The 19,375-nt window shown below is 38.3% G+C and overlaps 1 protein-coding gene across 1 annotated transcript; it reads left to right on the forward strand.

Moving 5' to 3' along the window:
* Positions 1 to 1,629: 1,629 nt before the first annotated feature.
* On the forward strand, positions 1,630 to 4,169 carry LOC111880971 (26S proteasome regulatory subunit 4 homolog A). Its single transcript, XM_023877379.3, has 6 exons — positions 1,630 to 2,205; positions 2,747 to 2,992; positions 3,097 to 3,266; positions 3,347 to 3,563; positions 3,652 to 3,792; positions 3,882 to 4,169. Exons 1-6 carry the CDS (start codon positions 1,726 to 1,728, stop codon positions 3,963 to 3,965), a joined length of 1,338 nt encoding a protein of 445 aa, XP_023733147.1. The 5' UTR covers positions 1,630 to 1,725; the 3' UTR covers positions 3,966 to 4,169.
* The last annotated feature ends 15,206 nt before the right edge of the window (positions 4,170 to 19,375 follow it).

Raw genomic sequence — 19,375 nt, forward strand, 5'->3', positions numbered from 1 at the left:
TGAGTGTTTCAGGAGCCCATAGGTTATTTTCCAGCCATCCATGATTGGAATGGAAGCTGATGTGATTCACGAGAACACTTATAATTGTATCATAAAGTGTGATGAGGATATCAGGAAGGATTTGTATGGTAACATTATTCGATTACATATATTGAAACTTATTAATTTCAAGTAAACTTAAAAAAAAATCTTATGCATATGATTGATGCATTGTTCTTTTCATATTTGTTCCGCATTCGGTGTAAATTAACAAAAGTTCATGACAAATCTTTGAATATGGATTGTAATCATTGTGTATCTTGTTGCTTTATATAGAAATCGGAGGTTGCTATAGCTTTTCTGTAAGATTTTAGATGTAGTCGACAAATCAAATGAATCTTAGGAATAGTTCGTTGGTTCGCTCCCTAAAATAGAGTTTGCTATTGATCTTGATTATATATATATATATATATATATATATATATATATATATATATATATGCTGGTTTAGCATTCAAACGAACATAACAAAATGATAGTTTAAACAATGAACATTTACACGATTTTTTTTTGTTTTATTTGTTTGTGTTCGTTCATTGTTTGATTAACTTAAACAAACATGAGGAAGTCTTTGTTTTATATTTATTTGGTTTGTTTACATCTTTAACAACCCCAGTGTAGAGATGCACATTTCAAACTGTTTTTTTGAGAATTGATGAGAAAAAAGATTTTTTTTTGAACTGGTTAGTTTAAAATCGAACTTCCGGTTAAGAGTAGGTTTTAATATATAGCTAAAACTAAGTTTTTATTATAACTGAAACGACAGTTTTTAACTGAAAAATTCGATTTTTTAACATAATTTCACTCCATAAAAACCGAACCAATTTAGAGAAACCGTTTAAAGAAACCGCAAATTGATTCAAAATCAGTATACCTGCGTCTCTACCTTAGTGTAGGCTTGCACAAAAAAACCGATTCAGAATCCGAACCGGTCACTGAATCGGTAAACCGGTTCACTACGAACCGGTCTACTATGAACCGAACCGATTCAAGAACCGAACCGTCAGTTTGCACCCGTTCGAGATTTTAGACATTGAAACGGGTTTAGAACCGGTTTAATAACCGTGAACCGCTTTGGAATGGGTAGTCAAACCGATCGAACCGGTTTAAAATCGGTGTAACCGGTTTAGATCGGTTCGAGTTTTTCTATGACGGAACCAGTTTGAACCGAACAATTTTACTATTCAAGAATCGGAACCGAACCGGTTCGGTTTGAAAAAAACCGGTTTGTTCACTACTACCTTAGTGCAATCAACCTTAAAATGAAATCAAACAATCAAAATAAAATTTTATTTGGGAATGACCGACTAAATCAAGTTAACTATTGGGCTTTTTGGAGTCTATGGAATGTTGTGGACTTGGATCTTGTACGTTGTACCTAAACGGGGTTATAGTTAGCTACTGGGCATTTTGGACTTATAAGTTGGAATGTTGTTGTAACCTAAGGCCCTAAACCTGCACATTAAATTCGGCTTCTTTCGACGTTGTAAAAGCGGGTTGGCCCAGATACGATATACAATCCGATTGAAAATACGGGTCGAATCATAAACCGACTCAACATATACAGCCCACGCCCCCATATATGATGCTATGCTTTCTTGAAAAGAAAGATAACAAGAAAAGCTTCAAAACCCTCTTTCAGATCCCTCATTTTCTTCATCCACACACAAGCAAATCAAATCAATCATGGGTCAGGGAACTCCCGGCGGTATGAACCGGCAAGGTATGCCAGGCGATCGAAAGAACGATGGCGAGAAGAAGGAGAAGAAATTTGAGCCAGCAGCACCGCCGGCTCGTGTTGGACGAAAACAGCGGAAGCAGAAGGGACCAGAAGCAGCGGCTAGGTTACCCACGGTGACGCCACATTCAAAGTGTAGGCTAAGGCTCTTAAAGCTTGAGCGAATTAAAGATTACTTGTTGATGGAAGAGGAGTTTGTGGCTAATCAGGAGAGGTTGAAGCCTCAGGAAGAGAAGACTGAAGAAGATAGGTCAAAGGTCGACGATCTTCGTGGATCTCCGATGAGTGTTGGAAACCTCGAGGAGCTTATTGACGAGAATCACGCTATTGTATCGTCATCAGTCGGACCGGAGTATTACGTTGGTATTTTGTCGTTTGTCGATAAGGATCAGCTTGAGCCAGGATGTGCAATCTTGATGCACAATAAGGTAAAGTAGGGTTTTTATTTTACTCGGTTGATTTGATAATTCTCATGTTTTTCCCGGAAGTCGTAACCTAGGGTTTTTATTTATACTCGTTCGATTTGATGCTTCTTGCTGCTATTGGAAGTCATACTCTAGTGTTTTAGGTTGACTCGAGTTTAATCGTTGCTCTGTTTATCCAGATTTAATTCACGGTTTCATATGTTGAGTCAAAAACAATCTGTTATTTCAAAAGCTACCTTGTCAAAGTTGTTTAGTTAAGTTACGATCTTTTACATTTGGGAACTCATGGATTGGTTTAGGTTGCATAATCCTTGTATTACTTCAAATTAGGAGCTGCTATTATATGTGTTCTTGAGCTTCAGTTTATACTTTAATTGCAATGAATCCAAGTTTTGTGTAGATAAGGTTGCCTGTTATATATCTATATCAATTGGATTTTAGGCGTTTCCAAATATGTATGGATGGATTGTTAAGGTTTCATCATTTGATTAAAGCTGTAGGAATGTGCTAATAGTTATCCGTCTATGTCTGTTCACATGTTTAGGTTCTTTCTGTTGTTGGTCTTCTTCAAGACGATGTGGATCCCATGGTGTCTGTGATGAAAGTTGAGAAGGCTCCTTTGGAGTCTTATGCTGACATTGGTGGACTAGATGCCCAGATACAAGAAATCAAGGAGGCAGTGGAGCTCCCTCTGACTCACCCTGAATTATACGAGGACATCGGTATCAAGCCTCCAAAGGGAGTCATACTCTATGGAGAGCCTGGAACAGGCAAGACATTGCTTGCAAAGGTGTGTATTGCATCTTAAAAGTTTTATAAAACATATATTTTCATTATATGGATTATGGAATCTTGTTTTATATTGTTGTTTGTTATTTGTTATTTGTTATTCAGGCAGTGGCAAACTCCACATCAGCAACTTTCTTACGTGTTGTTGGAAGTGAGTTGATTCAGAAGTACCTTGGAGATGGTCCTAAGTTGGTGAGAGAACTTTTCAGAGTTGCTGATGACCTCTCCCCATCTATCGTCTTCATTGATGAAATCGATGCTGTTGGAACAAAGAGGTCTGTCTGCATTAAGTACCCATATGTAGAAACAAACATACAGAGCATCTAAATAAGATATTTAATGTTTATTTATGCAGGTATGATGCCCATTCTGGAGGTGAACGTGAAATTCAGAGGACTATGTTGGAGTTGTTGAATCAGTTGGATGGATTTGATTCAAGAGGTGATGTGAAAGTGATACTTGCCACTAATAAAATTGAAAGTCTTGATCCTGCTTTGCTTCGACCTGGACGTATAGATAGGAAGATTGAGTTTCCACTTCCTGACATCAAAACAAGGAGGCGTATATTCCAGGTTCATTCTCTCTCTCTCTCTCCTTTTCAGCCTTGTGTAGATGTGCATGTATATGTGTATGTTAAGGAATGTTTTGATTGTTATTCAGATACACACATCAAGAATGACACTATCAGATGATGTGAACTTGGAGGAATTTGTGATGACAAAAGATGAGTTCTCGGGGGCTGATATCAAGGCTATTTGCACTGAGGCTGGATTGCTTGCTCTAAGAGAACGTCGAATGAAGGTCAGACATTACATATATAAGCATATTTTGTCTTTGTATGAAAAAAGATATTTGGAGATTAATTGTATGTGGTTTACTTGATTTTGCAGGTGACACATCCAGATTTTAAGAAGGCCAAGGACAAGGTTATGTTCAAGAAGAAAGAAGGTGTTCCAGAAGGGCTCTATATGTGAGGAAAACATACACCTCTTATATTTGGACATATGATCCTGGCCTTGTTGTTTGTTTTTCACCCAGACTTCATTTACAGTTGGTTAGGAAAGCTTTATGACATACATGCTTGTGTAAGTGTTTGTTGCTCCTCATTTCCTGGGAGTATTTAACTATGTTATTATCTTGTCTTGGTCGGTAGAAAATCATCCAACACTTTTTTCTTCTCTTTAAAATCTAAATGCATGCATGATGATGATGATGATGATGATTGATGATGGTATTGTAAAAGTTGGTGAAAGTCATTTGACAAAAATCTTGGATTGCAGCAGTTTGGTGTGTAAGCAAGCCATGAGAACTCGAAAAGTATTTGAAATCAACTTGGCTTTAATTGAACTGAGCTCTTAGGCTACTCATCGAGTATTAAGATACCCGGGTTTGTAAAGCTTGTGAGCTTAAACGAGTTTTGTAATATTGCATATATACCCGCTCTTTTATAGGTACCTGACAATTATTTTAGTTTGTCTGAATTGATTCAGCCTGAGTGGAACGGACTCAAGTTCGACATTACTTCTTGCCCATGCGGTGTACCGAGGTCTTCCCATAAAACCCCGATATTAGCCCCCCCAAATTACGTATGCCTTTTTTAACCCAACGACAAGCTCATCCAGTGGTGTGGTCTACGTTTTCTTCTTCTTCTCACAAAATATTTTAGCCTGTGACATGATGTATTAGTTGATGTAGTCCCAAATTAAGTTACAGTTTAGTTTATTTTACAAAATATATTACAAATTAAAAGTACCTACTATTAGTCTAATTCTTTTCTAGTCCCAAATCATTGTATTAATTACAGTACATGATATGACACCCACTTATGTATTCATACCTCAGATATTTATTGATTTGGGAAAACCTTTTTGGTCAGCTTTCTAGGCTATATCCTTAATTACAGCACCTGAGGTCAATCTTTCCTTGATAAATACATAAGTAAGCATCCTTTTAAGTTCATGCTTAGGCATTTACTACACATATTTTCAATGCTCTTTTTACATATTTGATGCATATGGTGTTTAATATTTATGTAGTTGTTGGTTTATTTAATTATTTTTGATGCATGTGTTGGTGTTGATGTTGATGGGATAATCACATCCAATATAATAATATTCTTAATGCAGTTTAACGATATTGCATTTTTTAATCGAGTAGAGTCGAGCTAAACTTAAAAGTCTCGAGTATTTACGAACTCAAGCTTGAAAATCAAGGTTCAACCGAACTTGAAGTTTTTAATCGAGTTGAGTTTCAAACTTATACTATTCGATTTGGCTCATATCGATTACACCCTTAGACCGATGAATTAGAGATTATGCTTAGATCGATGGTTATGGAGCGGGAAAGGGAACCGTATCTCTCTCCCCCCCCCCCCCCCCCCCCCCCCCCCCCCCCCCCCTCTCTCTCTCTCTCTATATATATATATATATATATATATATATATATATATATATATATATATATATATATATATATATATATAGTGGTTCAAATGAGAACCAAAAAAAGTTAAGAACCCTAAGAACCTCTAACTTTAGATGTTTATAAAGGGTTTAGGGTTTAGGGTACCCTAAACCCTTTATAAACACCCTAAACCCTAAACCCTTTATAAACATTTAAAATTAGAGGTTCTTAGGGTTCTTAACCTTTTTGGTTCTCATTTGAACCTTTATATCTATATCTATATATATATATATATATATATATATATATATATATATATATATATATATATATATATATATATATATATATATATATATATATATATATATATATATATATATATATATATATATATGGTGAGGTCAATAGAAGACCATAATTAACCAAGGAATCAATCAAGGAACCAATTGTGAGCATTGGAAATCAAAATGATCAACGGCCAAGGAAATAGATGTAAACTTTTACATTGGACGCATACATACCGGATTATACCAAAAAATCCACCATTTACAAAAAAACCCACCATTTTTTTTCGTTTAAATTTTTTTTAGGCAATGTTTTTTATCAATAAAAACCGAATATACCGTTGTTCACGATTTTTCGTGTTCTTTCCATAGAGATCCATGATAATATATAAAAAACGAACTTTTTTATTTCGAAAAAGACCCACTTCATTTTCTTTAATGAAAAAAAGTTAAGGTCTATTTTTTATAGAAAAAAATTAATAAATATATCAAAATTCATATTTTTTGTACTTTTTAAACACAGATTCATATTCATGTTAAAAAAAACGATATTTCAGTTTAGATTCACATTGTGAACTTGTTCAGATTTATATTGTAAACCTGTTCAGATTCACATTGTGAACCTCTTCAGATTCACAGTGTGTATAATAATAAATCAGATTCACAGTGTGAATCTGAACTGATCGGAGCTTTTTTACATTGTGAATGTTAAAATTTGAAATATTTATAGTTTAGATTCACAATGTGAATCTACACTGATCGAGAGTTTTTTTTTGTGAACTTTCTCAGATTCACAATGTGCGTAATAGTAATTCAGATTCACAATGTGAATATGAACTCTTCGAGATTTTTCATATTGTGAATGTTAAAAATTGAAATATTTACAGTTTAGATTCATAATGTGAATCTACACTGTTCGAGGTTTTTTTTTATTTTTATTTTTATTTTATTATTGGTGTTGATGTTTATTAATAGAGTACAAAAAATTAATATTTTTGGTATAATTAGTTTTTTTTTTTTTTTTTTTTTTTTAAAAGCTTAAATATTGAAAAAAATAAGAAAATTAAGTGGGTTTTTTTTCGAAAAAAAAGTTCGCTTTTTATATATCATCATGGATCTCTATGGAAAGAGAACGAAAAATCATGAACAACGGTATATTCGAATTTTTTTTTCGATAAAAAACTTGGCCTACAAAAAATTTTAAATGAAAAAAAGGAAGTGAGTTTTGTTATAATCCGGTACATGTGCGTCCATTATAATAATTTACAACCCTTCCTTTTGCCGTTGATCGCTTTAAATTCCGACGTTTTGGTTTGGTTCCTTGGTTTCTTGAATAATAATGGTTCTCTATTGAATTTTTATATATATATATATATATATATATATATATATATATATATATATATATATATATTAACATCAATACTTCTATCAATCATAACAAAAACTTCTTCGGTACTAATTTAAATCTCTTAAATTCTACGAGTTGAATAAATAATTGTCTAACTTATTATTAACATCAATACTTTTTAAAAAATATAAAATTATGAGAAAATGCCAAGTGTCATTTTTATAGAGGGTTTGAAAAGAAAACATAGATTATAAGAAAATAACAAGTGTCACTAATAATTGTTTTTTATTAATATAGGAAGATTTGTTAATAATAATATACATTAGTTCCAATATAATTTTTAGAAAAATCTAAATATTTTTTGTTATTGGTTAAGAATAGAGTAATTTTCAGAAAATCTCAATATTTGACCATATTAACGAAAAAAGATGGATATCAAATGAATTTGTGAAACCGACCAAAAAAAGTTTTTTCGAAGTTTTTCTGTAAATAAAATTTAATTGAAGATTTATTCATAAATTTTAACTAAAATATTTGGACTTTATTAGAGATTTCTAATTTAATAATAAAGAATTCAATGATTACCTGTCAATAAAATAAGAGACAGTAGCCTCCTACCTACACACCAAACATAATGCGTTAGACAAACATAGAAGTCCAACTTCACCCTTTGAAAACATGATATTATATGGATGTTAGAGTGTAGGTAAGCACAAGGTTTTAAAGTACGAAATAGCGCCTTGAAACGTTTTCCCTCCCCATCACGAGGCATAAGCCTCGAGGCGGAGTGAGACGTAAGGCCGAAGCGGACTAAAAAAATATAAAATTATATATTTTATAAAAAATAAAATGCTAAACATATCTTTTTAGCTAATTTAACCATGAAATCCATTAAAAAGTATAAAACTTCAAAAGACATTCAAAAACATAAAAAAATCTAAAACTTCAAAAGACTCTGCCACATAGGAAACACAAAAGTTAGTAATCAAGTTCAAATATAATAATCAACATCATTCACATCACTTTCTAACAGGTCACCCTCATCTTCTTGACCCCATTGAACCCCGTCATCCTCGTCAATCAAATTCACTTTAACATTTTTCTGTTTTCTAGTTCCATTTCCTTCCCCAATTGTCCCGCCACCTTTCAGTCTTTCGGTTATCCCGCCACCTCTAGGTCTTCCAATTGCCCCGCCATCTTCCTCCCCTAGTTCCCCGCCACCTCCAATGTCATCTTCCTCACCATCACTTGGGGCGGCTATCCACTCATCATCCGACAATACTTGTTCAACAACTAAGGGGTCATTTTCTTTTAATTTAGTCCTCTTAATGAACTTTTGCTTCAACTTTTTATTGTACATGATGTAAACCAAGTTGTTCATTCTTACGGTGTTTAACTGGTTGCGTCTCTTTGTATGGATTTGATTGAACATACTCTAATTACATTCACAAGCCGAAGCTGAACACATAATACCCAAAACCTTTATTGCAAAGGACTTGAGTTCCGGAACATCGTATCCATATTCCCCCACCATGTAACTATATATGTTTACAGAAAAGTTAATAAGTAATCTAAATTTATATAAAATAAAAACTATAACTATAAAAAATAGGTAATAATATACAAAATTAGGTAATAATATACCAGGTGGATGTGTCTTATATGCGATAAAGAACCTTTATATCCAAACAATCCTATTTTTTTTTCTTTGTAAGCAATGAGTTGATCTTCAATCTTCAAATAAACTGCCGTATCCTTCATGAGCCTTTCCATGACATCATACAATCCTCGCTTAATCTCCGGATGCTCGAAAACATTGGGACTCCATCGATATTGTGGATTTAAGTAGTAGGCAGCCACGTGCAAATCACAATGCATTTGCATCTCCCCTTTTGTATCGATAATGTCCCAGATCTCTTTATAAGAAGCGATGTTGTTATCCAAGTTCTTTGCTATTTTTTCTTTGCATCCGTCCATCGCCCCATAAATAAATCCCATTGCTGGTGTTTGCTCCCCATCAACAAGCCTTAAAACTTGAACAAGTGACATTGTAATTTTCATGGAATAAACCACTTTAGGCCAACAATTTCTTTCATCCATAATTTTTTTTAATCTCTTTACCATCGGGTTTCTTAGCCCAAGAAGATGACCCCCATTCGTTTGAAACAAACATTTGTTGTCATTTTTGTTTTGATTCGTAAATTATATTCAGAAAAGTCGTGGCGAATCTCGTGGTGGCCGGTCAAGTAGATCTTTCTTTAGAATCTTCCGGGATAAACTTAACACACATTGATGGTTGTAGACGAAATTGGTAACCTTTTTTTGCTTTAAGCAAAACATTTTTATGTTGAGTCAAATCACTGATTTTTTCAAGCATCAAATCGATGCAGTGAGCTGCACATGGGGTCCAATACAAGTTTCTTTTTTTTTTCTCTTCTCCATTAACAATGATCCAACAGATTTGTATGCACTAGCATTGTTGCTTACTACTTGAACAACAATATCTTCCCTGATTTCTTCAACAACTTCATCAAGAAACTTAAATTTTTTTTGAGCATTTTTATGCAATATGATGCATCAATAGTTCTAAAAAAAACAGTTACATATTGATTGTTGACCAAAAAGTTGATCAGACTTCGGTTTCTCATGTCTAACCAACCATCTGATAACAATGATAACAATGACACCTCGATTGTCTTCCAAGTTGCTTTTATGCCATCTGCCATTATTGTCGTTGTCTTGACTTCTTCTTGAAGGATCCAAGTTCTTAACTCATGCATTAAACTTGGATTTCCCGAATCCAATAGTCCATCATTTACTAATATGGTACATTCTATTGTCGTTGTCTTGACTTCTTCTTGAATGATAACAATTCATCCTCCATCCCACTCTCTTAGATTTCCTGAATCTCCAAATTCACTCCCAGTGTCCTCTTCGTCTTCCTCAATATCATGACTGGAACCATTCTCTTCACCTCCAACTTACCCAACCACAATAAAATAGAAGATCAAAAGGAAAAATTGTGACAACCCCAAATCTATTCCCGTTACAAATCCCATCTTCACTAACGGAATGCGTCACTATACGTTATTTTTTGTAATATTTGGAATCGTCAATAACCGAATATCTAGTTATTTGCATGTCTTGATATTATCATAAGTAAATATAACTTGTATGTGTTAACCCCGTTTAACCTGATAGAGTTATATTACTTTTCAACCACTTCACCCGGGTAAAAAGTTTTAACCCCGTTAAACTTTAAGCATCGGGTAGCCGTGTATCGGGTGCGATACCCGAGGCATATGAAATGAGTGTAAGCAACATTTGAACACTCTTTTACCACACATTCACTCTCTCTCACTACTTTCTCTCTCTAGACCCGAACCCGACTCCAAAAAACCGCGAATTCCGACTTCCAAACGTAAGGATTTATTCCCTATCTTATTCTAAACATACTTCATTGTAATTAGAGGCCAAAAATCATAGAAAACAAGGATCAAAAGGGAGTTTACGGCCTAAGAAGCCCCTTAGGTCGTAAACACCTGAAAACTTGCCAAAAGCCCCGTTTTTCCTTCCTTTAAGCTCATATACTAATTAAGGGATTTACCTAGGGGAGTTTGGACATTAAAACATAAAGAATTAAGGCCTAAAAAGGAGTTTACGGCCCAAGCTTATGCTTAGGCCGTAAACACCCAAAAATCTTGGATTTAAGTCCCAAAAACTCATCTAGGGTGTTTAGTAATTTAGCCTTGACACTAGGAAATGTTTAAGTACATCAAACAACACCATTTGAGGACAAAAAGAGGAGTTTACGGCCAAGCCTAAGCTTGGGCCGTAAACACCCAAATTTTATGTGAAACAAGTCCCAAAAACTTATCTAGGGCATGTAAGGAAATTAGCTAAGGCCCTAGGAAGTGTGTTGTACCATTAAACACCCCATTTTGAAGCCAAATGAAGAGTTTATGGCCAAGGCTATGCTTAGGCCGTAAACTCCCCAATATTTATGCCAAAATGTCCCAAAACTCCATATAAGGCCTTCTAGTATTTATCTAAGATGAAGGGAGGTGTGTTGTACCATTTAAGCATTCATTTTTGGGGATTAAATGGAGTTTACGGCCTAAGCACAAGCCTTGGCCGTAAACTCCCCAAAATGTCACCAAAAGAGGGTTTAAACTTGCATTTTGGAGGACCATATGAGTTTACGGCCAAGCCTAGAGGGCTTACGGCCGTAAACTCCCAAGGAGTGGCCTTTGGGCCGTAAACTCCAAGGGAGTGAGCTCATGGACCCTCCCGTAAATCATTCTTGGCTGTGTACCACTCCCGGGAACCCCTTCTAGGCCCTAAAACCCCGAAACGATGCTAGAATGTCCAAATACTATAATGAAAAGCATAAGATGATTAACTTCTTGTAAAATACATATTTCATATGACATTAGGGTCCTAAAAGGTGCTCAAGTCGTTATTTGGTACCAAACGCTCAACCGACACTTTTACCCGATTCACCCGATTGACGCGATTTCAGGTGAGTTCATACCCCTTTAATGAACCTTTCAAATGTTTTAAATGTTTTAGGGGGGGAGATACAAGTTGCTTATATATATGTTTATGGAAAGTTTTACAGAACGATTTTTCCATGTTACGAGGATTAGTCACATGTGATTCACTATCCTTAGTTCAAATCACATGTGATTTATCACTATGCCTTATAAACAAATTTATACATTTTTAAAAACTATTTTTGGACAAGCAAGCCATATTTTAAATGTTCTTTTGGTAAATACTTTTATTAAATCAATTTACTTATAAAATGTAACCACTCTGATATATTTATATAAGTAAGACTTGGAGGACTTAGGACCGATATCTCGCCTTATTTCCTGTTCTTGTTTGATTGTGGGCTTAGGGTAGTAGTTATCCGTCCGACTGTCGTTGATTTCTTAGTTATATAACTTGTATATTAGTATGGGACACGAATATTTCTCATTTCACTAAATACTAAAGTCACTAACATGTCAAGAACCATCCACACTAAGTTAACTATAATAGGTATAGTTAATGTTGCTACTGCTATTACTCGCTAAAGTCACTACTCATTACGCTATAATACTCACTATTACCAGACAATACACTAGTAAGAGAATACACTATGATCAATACTAAAGGATTACTACACTATAACAAAAGAGAAAACACTAAACAAACAATAATACACTAACCCACTATGAGTTACTCTATTCGCTACCCACTACGCCCGGAGTTTTCCGACTGGAAGACGACACTACATGTATAGATCTATACGGGGCAGACGCTATTACATCCCGACTGTTAATTTCAGTCCGCGCCGTGCAGGCCCAGGGATACCACTACTTCATTATACTGTGCATGACTGGGAAGGTCATGGGACCCTCTATTATCCTCACTATTAGTAATACACAAGGAATACACAATAACTACACTAAAATACTACACTAATCGCTAAACTACATCCCGAAGTAAGTAAGTTTCTATCACTAAAGGAAGCTTGCACCTCTATCACTGATTACAGGCTTAACCTATTCAATCATATTACTAGTTGGAGATTTGTTAACATACTTGTACCATAAATTGTTTCAAAAATGATGAATGCATACTTTTCACAGAATTTTCACTTACAATGTATTTTCTGGAAAATATGGGATTTTCTAGGTTTTCTACTGCTTATGAATGTAAATGGCACATTTTTCGCACTATTGCTTTTTATACAAAAACTCACACTAAACTCTTATGAACTCACCAGCTTTATGCTGATATTCGTTTTCAAAATAACTTGTATCTTCAGGTCAAAGATAGACAGGTACAGGTGCAGCATTTTGGAGAAGGTGGAGCATGCAAGATCCATCTCTTATTTTTGATTTAATTTTGGTGTTTGTTGAACAATACGAAACACACTTGTAATTAAAATCACTATGTAAATGCAATGGTTGTATGTTTCTTGTTTTTACTATTATGCAATTGTGATGATACTGTACATGACGTCCTCCACCCCGAAACGTGTTCCGCCGTTATCGGTTTTGGGGTGTGACAGATTGGTATCAGAGCATTGTTTATAGTGAATCAAGTATATCAACCTATAAAAGATATACAAACTATAAACACTTCGGGACTAAAACACTCTGACCAAAAATATATACTGTTAAGTATCTAAAAGATCTAACTAAGTATATATATCTATATATACACACACACATCACTATAAAACACCGAAGTCAGTATCATCCTAGAACAAAAACGAAAGTATTAAGATTGTTGGACAACACAACTGGGTTTAGAGACATATAGTCACATTCAGGGTGATGTAGCCTGATCAACTACGTTTTCCTGAGAGTGACTAGCATGTGCCTAAGTTTGGTTGTGATGTTGCAACAAGTCTAAAATTTACCAACAATACCATAATAACGCTACCATAAGAATACTATAGGAGTATTCTGTATCTCTAGATTATACGTATGTGATAAAAAAAAAGGGTCGTTACTAGTAGGACAATAGTTGCTAAGTGGATACACCACGATTACATGTGATTAGGGCGTTATAGACTCAGAATCTGCAGCCTTTGCTTCATTCCCCGTTCTTGTTTGATTGGGGGTCTGAAGTTAGGGTGGTTTATTCGAAGGACTATCTTGCTTCGGTTACATGTAATCGGTATGCACTATGCAAGTATTGGGTCGACTAATAATGATTCATCCTATAAGTATCTTAGAATAGTACGCCTATTAATCCTCTTTTCCCCCTTTCTCGCGTAGATAGCATGGCTGGCTTCCACCTACCCGGCGATCCGTACTTTCCGAACTAGGGCAATTGAGGATGGCTCGAAGAGGAGTCAGACGACGATCACCCGATTCCTTTGGAAGATCATCATGCTGAAGGCTTCTCGGATAACTCGAGCTCCGAGACCGAAGTCAACAATCAACCTCCTGAAGCCCCGAACCCTAACCCCCGCCCGACATTTCAGGGCCCCACTCCTATGTGGGCAATATCCTTGCAGCGATGGAGCGAGGAGCAGGGTCAGCCCTTGCCTTACAATGGAGACTGAAGCTTCTACAACATAAGCAAAGGAGGATCAGCGGATCGAGTTCTGCCCATCATGATCCGAAGGATTGCCAGGAATGCTGAGCAAAGTCAAGCTGCTATTGGTCGAGTTGTAGAAATGGATGCCAACTCAAATCTCAACACTGTTCGCATCCGTCAACTCGAAGAAGCCATGGACAGGACAAGGAGGACCAACGAGGCTCTGCAGCATCAGCTGGCTGCATCCCGAGCTGAGGTTAGGGAGCTCCGAGCACGCCAAAGGACTCATGATCGACACCTTCAAGAAGTAATGCGTCAGCTAGCGGATCTGAGGATTCGCCCAACAAGTAACCGTCGCCAGTAGAAGACGTCTAGTTACCTCACTCTTTTGCTTAAAAGACTAGCCTTTCTATCTCTATGTTCCGTAGGTCTCTTGTCTGTAAACATTCCTAGCTTAAAAGTACTCTAGTTAAACCTCTAAACTGCCAACATTATCTCTATGGTATGGTGTAAGACCTACTGTTAGGTCAATTTTCATGAACTTATGTTGCATCATTAATACCAGTATATTGGCAGTTGATTACTCCATTTCTATGACTCTCATTCTTATCTTGGATTATGTCGATTTAATCCACAAAACACTCTATTCATTTCCGCAATAGGCTCTTACTATTGCTATCATTTCTATGATCTTCCAGTGAAGGATGCCTCCACGAAAACGTCCAAGCAGAGGAAGACCAGCAACTCAAACCCCTCCTCCACCACCTCCTCCTCCGCAATTTGACCCGGTGTTGTTCCAAGCGGCTGTGACTGCGGCTGTAACAGCAGCCATGGCCCAAATGAACTCGGGTGATGCGAGCGGTGGAAATTCTAGATTTGGTGAAGTCCACCAACGAGTGCAGGGATGCACTTATAAGGACTTCGTGAATTGTAAACCTGCTTTCTTCGATGGTACCGGAGGAATTCTGGCATTGTCCCAATGGTTCGAAAGAACCGAAGCTGTATTCGAGATGTGCTCTTGTCCCGAAGAGAGCAAAATCAAGTTCGCTACTGCTACCCTCACTAACAGGGCCTTGTCATGGTGGAACGGCCATGTCAGTGCACTCTCCTTGGTCACAGCCAATGCCATGGGCTGGGACACTCTAAAAGATCTTATGAGAGGAGAGTACTGCCCTAGGGGCGAAGTTTAGAAGCTTGAGGAAGAACTCTGGAACCTCAAGATGAAGGGGACCGACATAACGGCTTATACGGCCAGGTTTTGCGACTTGGCGGCTATGTGTCCCAACATGATCCCCTACGAAAGCAAGAAGATTGAACGATACATCTGGGGTTTAGTGCCCCCGTATCGAGGAAATGTTCTGGCCTCACGCCCTACCACTTTTGACAGCGCCAAGGAATTGGCCCAGAGTCTGATTAACCACGAAATCCCCTCCACTCCAGCAACAACAACCACAACAACCACTGCACCACCCGGATCATCTGACAGAAAAAGGAAACGATGGGATAAGAAGAAAGGCAAGAAAACTCAAACCGCCTCCAAGGACCAGGAAATTGTGGCGGTCCATGCTGCCACCACCCCAGCCACACCAGCTGCTCCAGCCCCACAAAAAGCTTACAGTGGAAACTTGCCTAAGTGTCCCAAGTGCCCTTTCCACCACAACGGCCCTTGCCGTGAATTGCAGTGTTCCAACTGCGGCCGAAAGGGCCATACTGTTCGATTTTGCAAGGCCCCTCCCAAACCTATCACACAGGTTCCTGGTACGGGAGTGACCCCAACTTGTTATGGCTGCGGTGAAGCGGGCCATTTTAAGAAGAACTGTCCGAAGGCTGCAAATGCTGGGGGAACTGGAAGGTTACTCGCTATCGGTCACAATGAAGCGGTAGCTGATCCCACGGTGGTCACGGGTACGTTTCTTCTCAACAACTCTTATGCCTGTGTCTTATTCGATAGTGGTGCAGAAAGAAGCTTCATAAATCAAAACTTTAAACACTTACTCAAACAAACCCCTCAACCACTAAGAGAAACGTTCGTCGTAGAAATGGCTAATGGGAAGACAGAAAGCTCTAATGAAATCTATATAGGTTGTACTATCACGTTAGATGATCACCCCTTTTTAATCGATCTTATACCAGTCTCAATCAAAAATTTCGATATCATTGTTGGTATGGATTGGTTAAGTCTTCACTACGCCGATATCCTATGCTCCGACAAAGCCATTCGCCTGAACCTTCCGAATCGCGAAACCCTATTGATATACGGAGATAAGCCAAGTACAAGCCTTCGTATCATCTCTAGTATCCAGGCTCAGAAATATTTGCGCAAGGAATATCGCGCCTTTCTTGCTCACGTTGTCGACACTAACCAGAAATCGAAAGATCCAAAAGACATTCCTGTAGTAGGCGATTTCCCTGATGTCTTCCCGGAGGATCTTCCAGGCCTACCTCCCAAACGACAGGTTGAATTCAGAATCGACCTAATCCCAAGAGCTACCCCCGTAGCTAAGTCGCCCTACCGTCTAGCGCCCGCCGAAATGCAAGAACTATCCGGTCAACTCAACGAACTGCTCAGCAAGGGCTTTATAAGACCGAGCTTCTCACCTTGAGGAGCTCCGGTCTTGTTCGTGAAGAAAAAGGATGGGTCGTTTCGGATGTGCATCGATTATAGGGAACTCAATAAACTCACGGTCAAAAATCGATATCCTCTCCCTCGTATCGACGATCTATTCGACCAACTCCAAGGAGCAAGTTACTTCTCCAAGATTGATCTTAGATCCGGATATCATCAGTTACGGGTGCTTGAGGAAGATGTTCCGAAGACAGCCTTCCGCACCCGCTACGGGCATTTTGAGTTCGTAGTGATGCCCTTTGGACTGACTAACGCCCCCGCAGTATTCATGGACTTGATGAATAGGGTGTGTCATCCATATCTAGATCAGTTCGTCATCGTCTTTATTGATGACATACTCGTCTACTCTCGGAGCGAGGAAGAGCACGGAGATCACTTACGACTAGTCCTGGAAACGCTGCGATCCGAGAAGTTGTATGCGAAGTTCTCTAAGTGCGAGTTTTGGATCCGAAGAGTTGAATTCTTAGGGCACGTGGTCAGTGAAGACGGAATCCACGTGGACCCCTCCAAAATTAAAGCTATTGAGAACTGGTCAGCACCAAAGACGCCTACGGAAATTCGTTAATTTCTAGGCCTCGCTGGCTACTACCGCAGATTCATCCAAAATTTCTCTCGGATTGCGAAGCCCCTCACTATGCTAACACAGAAGGGTGTATCATTCGACTGGGAGAAGGCATTTCAGACGTTGAAGCGAGCCCTATGCACCGCACCAGTATTATCCCTTCCCGAAGGGACAGAAGATTTCGTTGTATATTGTGATGCATCCAATCAGGGGCTCGGTTGTGTCTTGATGCAACGAGGTAAGGTTATCGCCTATGCCTCGAGGCAACTAAAGACCCATGAAGTAAACTACACTACTCACGACCTCGAGTTAGGAGCGGTCGTCTTCGCACTAAAAATCTGGAGACACTACTTGTATGGGACGAAGAGCGTGGTGTACACTGATCATAAAAGCCTCCAACATATACTGAACCAAAAAGAGCTCAACATGAGGCAACGTCGATGGGTCGAGCTACTTAACGATTACGACTGTGAAATTAGATATCACCCGGGGAAAGCCAACGTAGTGGCAGACGCCTTGAGTAGGAAGGAGTATTCTGGTCGAAGGACCAAGTCATTGACGATGACCATACATTCACATCTATCCACGCAGATCAAAGAGGCTCAGCTGGAAGCCTTAAAGCCTGGAAACGTGACGGGAGAATCCCTGCGCGGAATGGATAAAAATTTGGAGGTTAAGGGTGATGGAGCATACTACTTCATGGACCGAATTTGGACTCCACGCCATGGAGGTTTCAGAGACTTAGTCATGAGGGAAGCACACAACACTCGTTACTCCGTCCACCCGGGTTCAGATAAGATGTATCTGGATCTCAAAAAGCTATACTGGTGGCCGAACATGAAAGCGGAGATCGCTACCTTTGTAAGTAAGTGCCTTACTTGCGCGAAAGTCAAAGTCGAATATCAAAAGCCATCAGGACTCCTCCAACAACCTGAGGTACCAGAATCGAAGTGGGAGCGAATCACAATGGACTTTATCACCAAGCTGCCCAAGACAGCAGGTGGATTAGATACCATTTGGGTCATCGTTGACAGGTTGACCAAGTCTGCACACTTTCTACCCATCAAGGAGACGGACAAGATGAAGAAGCTCACTAGAACATATATAAAAGAAATAGTGCGACTGCATGGCGTCCCTATATCTATTATATCAGACAGAGATAGTAGATTCACCTCTAGATTTTGGCAATCATTGCAAAAGGCACTAGGGACGAGGCTGGACATGAGTACAGCCTACCATCCGCAGACTGACGGACAAAGTGAGAGGACGATACAAACCTTAGAAGATATGTTGGGAGCTTGTGTGATCGACTTCGGGAAATCATGGGATACACACTTGCCTCTTGTGGAGTTTTCCTACAACAATAGTTATCATACGAGCATCAAGGCAGCTCCATTCGAAGCCCTCTACGGCCGGAAGTGCAGATCCCCTTTGTGCTGGGCTGACGTGGGTGACACTCAGTTAGCTAAAGGACGAGTTCCCGTTACAAATCCCATCTTCACTAACGGAATGCGTCACTATACGTTATTTTCTGTAATATTTGGAATCGTCAATAACCGAATATCTAGTTATTTGCATGTCTTGATATTATCATAAGTAAATATAACTTGTATGTGTTAACCCCGTTTAACCTGATAGAGTTATATTACTTTTCAACCACTTCACCCGGGTAAAAAGTTTTAACCCCGTTAAACTTTAAGCATCGGGTAGCCGTGTATCGGGTGCGATACCCGAGGCATATGAAATGAGTGTAAGCAACATTTGAACACTCTTTTACCACACATTCACTCTCTCTCACTACTTTCTCTCTCTAGACCCGAACCCGACTCCAAAAAACCGCGAATTTCGGCTTCCAAACGTAAGGATTTATTCCCTATCTTATTCTAAACATACTTCATTGTAATTAGAGGCCAAAAATCATAGAAAACAAGGATCAAAAGGGAGTTTACGGCCTAAGAAGCCCCTTAGGCCGTAAACACCTGAAAACTTGCCAAAAGCCCCGTTTTTCCTTCCTTTAAGCTCATATACTAATTAAGGGATTTACCTAGGGGAGTTTGGACATTAAAACATAAAGAATTGAGGCCTAAAAAGGAGTTTACGGCCCAAGCTTA

The sequence above is a fragment of the Lactuca sativa genome, chromosome 5 (genome assembly GCF_002870075.4).
Source record: "Lactuca sativa cultivar Salinas chromosome 5, Lsat_Salinas_v11, whole genome shotgun sequence".
NCBI lineage: Eukaryota > Viridiplantae > Streptophyta > Magnoliopsida > Asterales > Asteraceae > Lactuca > Lactuca sativa.

What these genes read in the sequence shown, in the direction of transcription:
- LOC111880971 (XM_023877379.3), top strand. Translation starts at nt 1,726, where the DNA reads ATGGGTCAGGGAACTCCCGGCGGTATGAACCGGCAAGGTATGCCAGGC. An exon ending in GCAAGACATTGCTTGCAAAG is followed by an intron (nt 2,993 to 3,096) that starts GTGTGTATTGCA and finishes TTTGTTATTCAG; the next exon opens with GCAGTGGCAAACTCCACATC. An exon ending in GATGCTGTTGGAACAAAGAG is followed by an intron (nt 3,267 to 3,346) that starts GTCTGTCTGCAT and finishes TTATTTATGCAG; the next exon opens with GTATGATGCCCATTCTGGAG.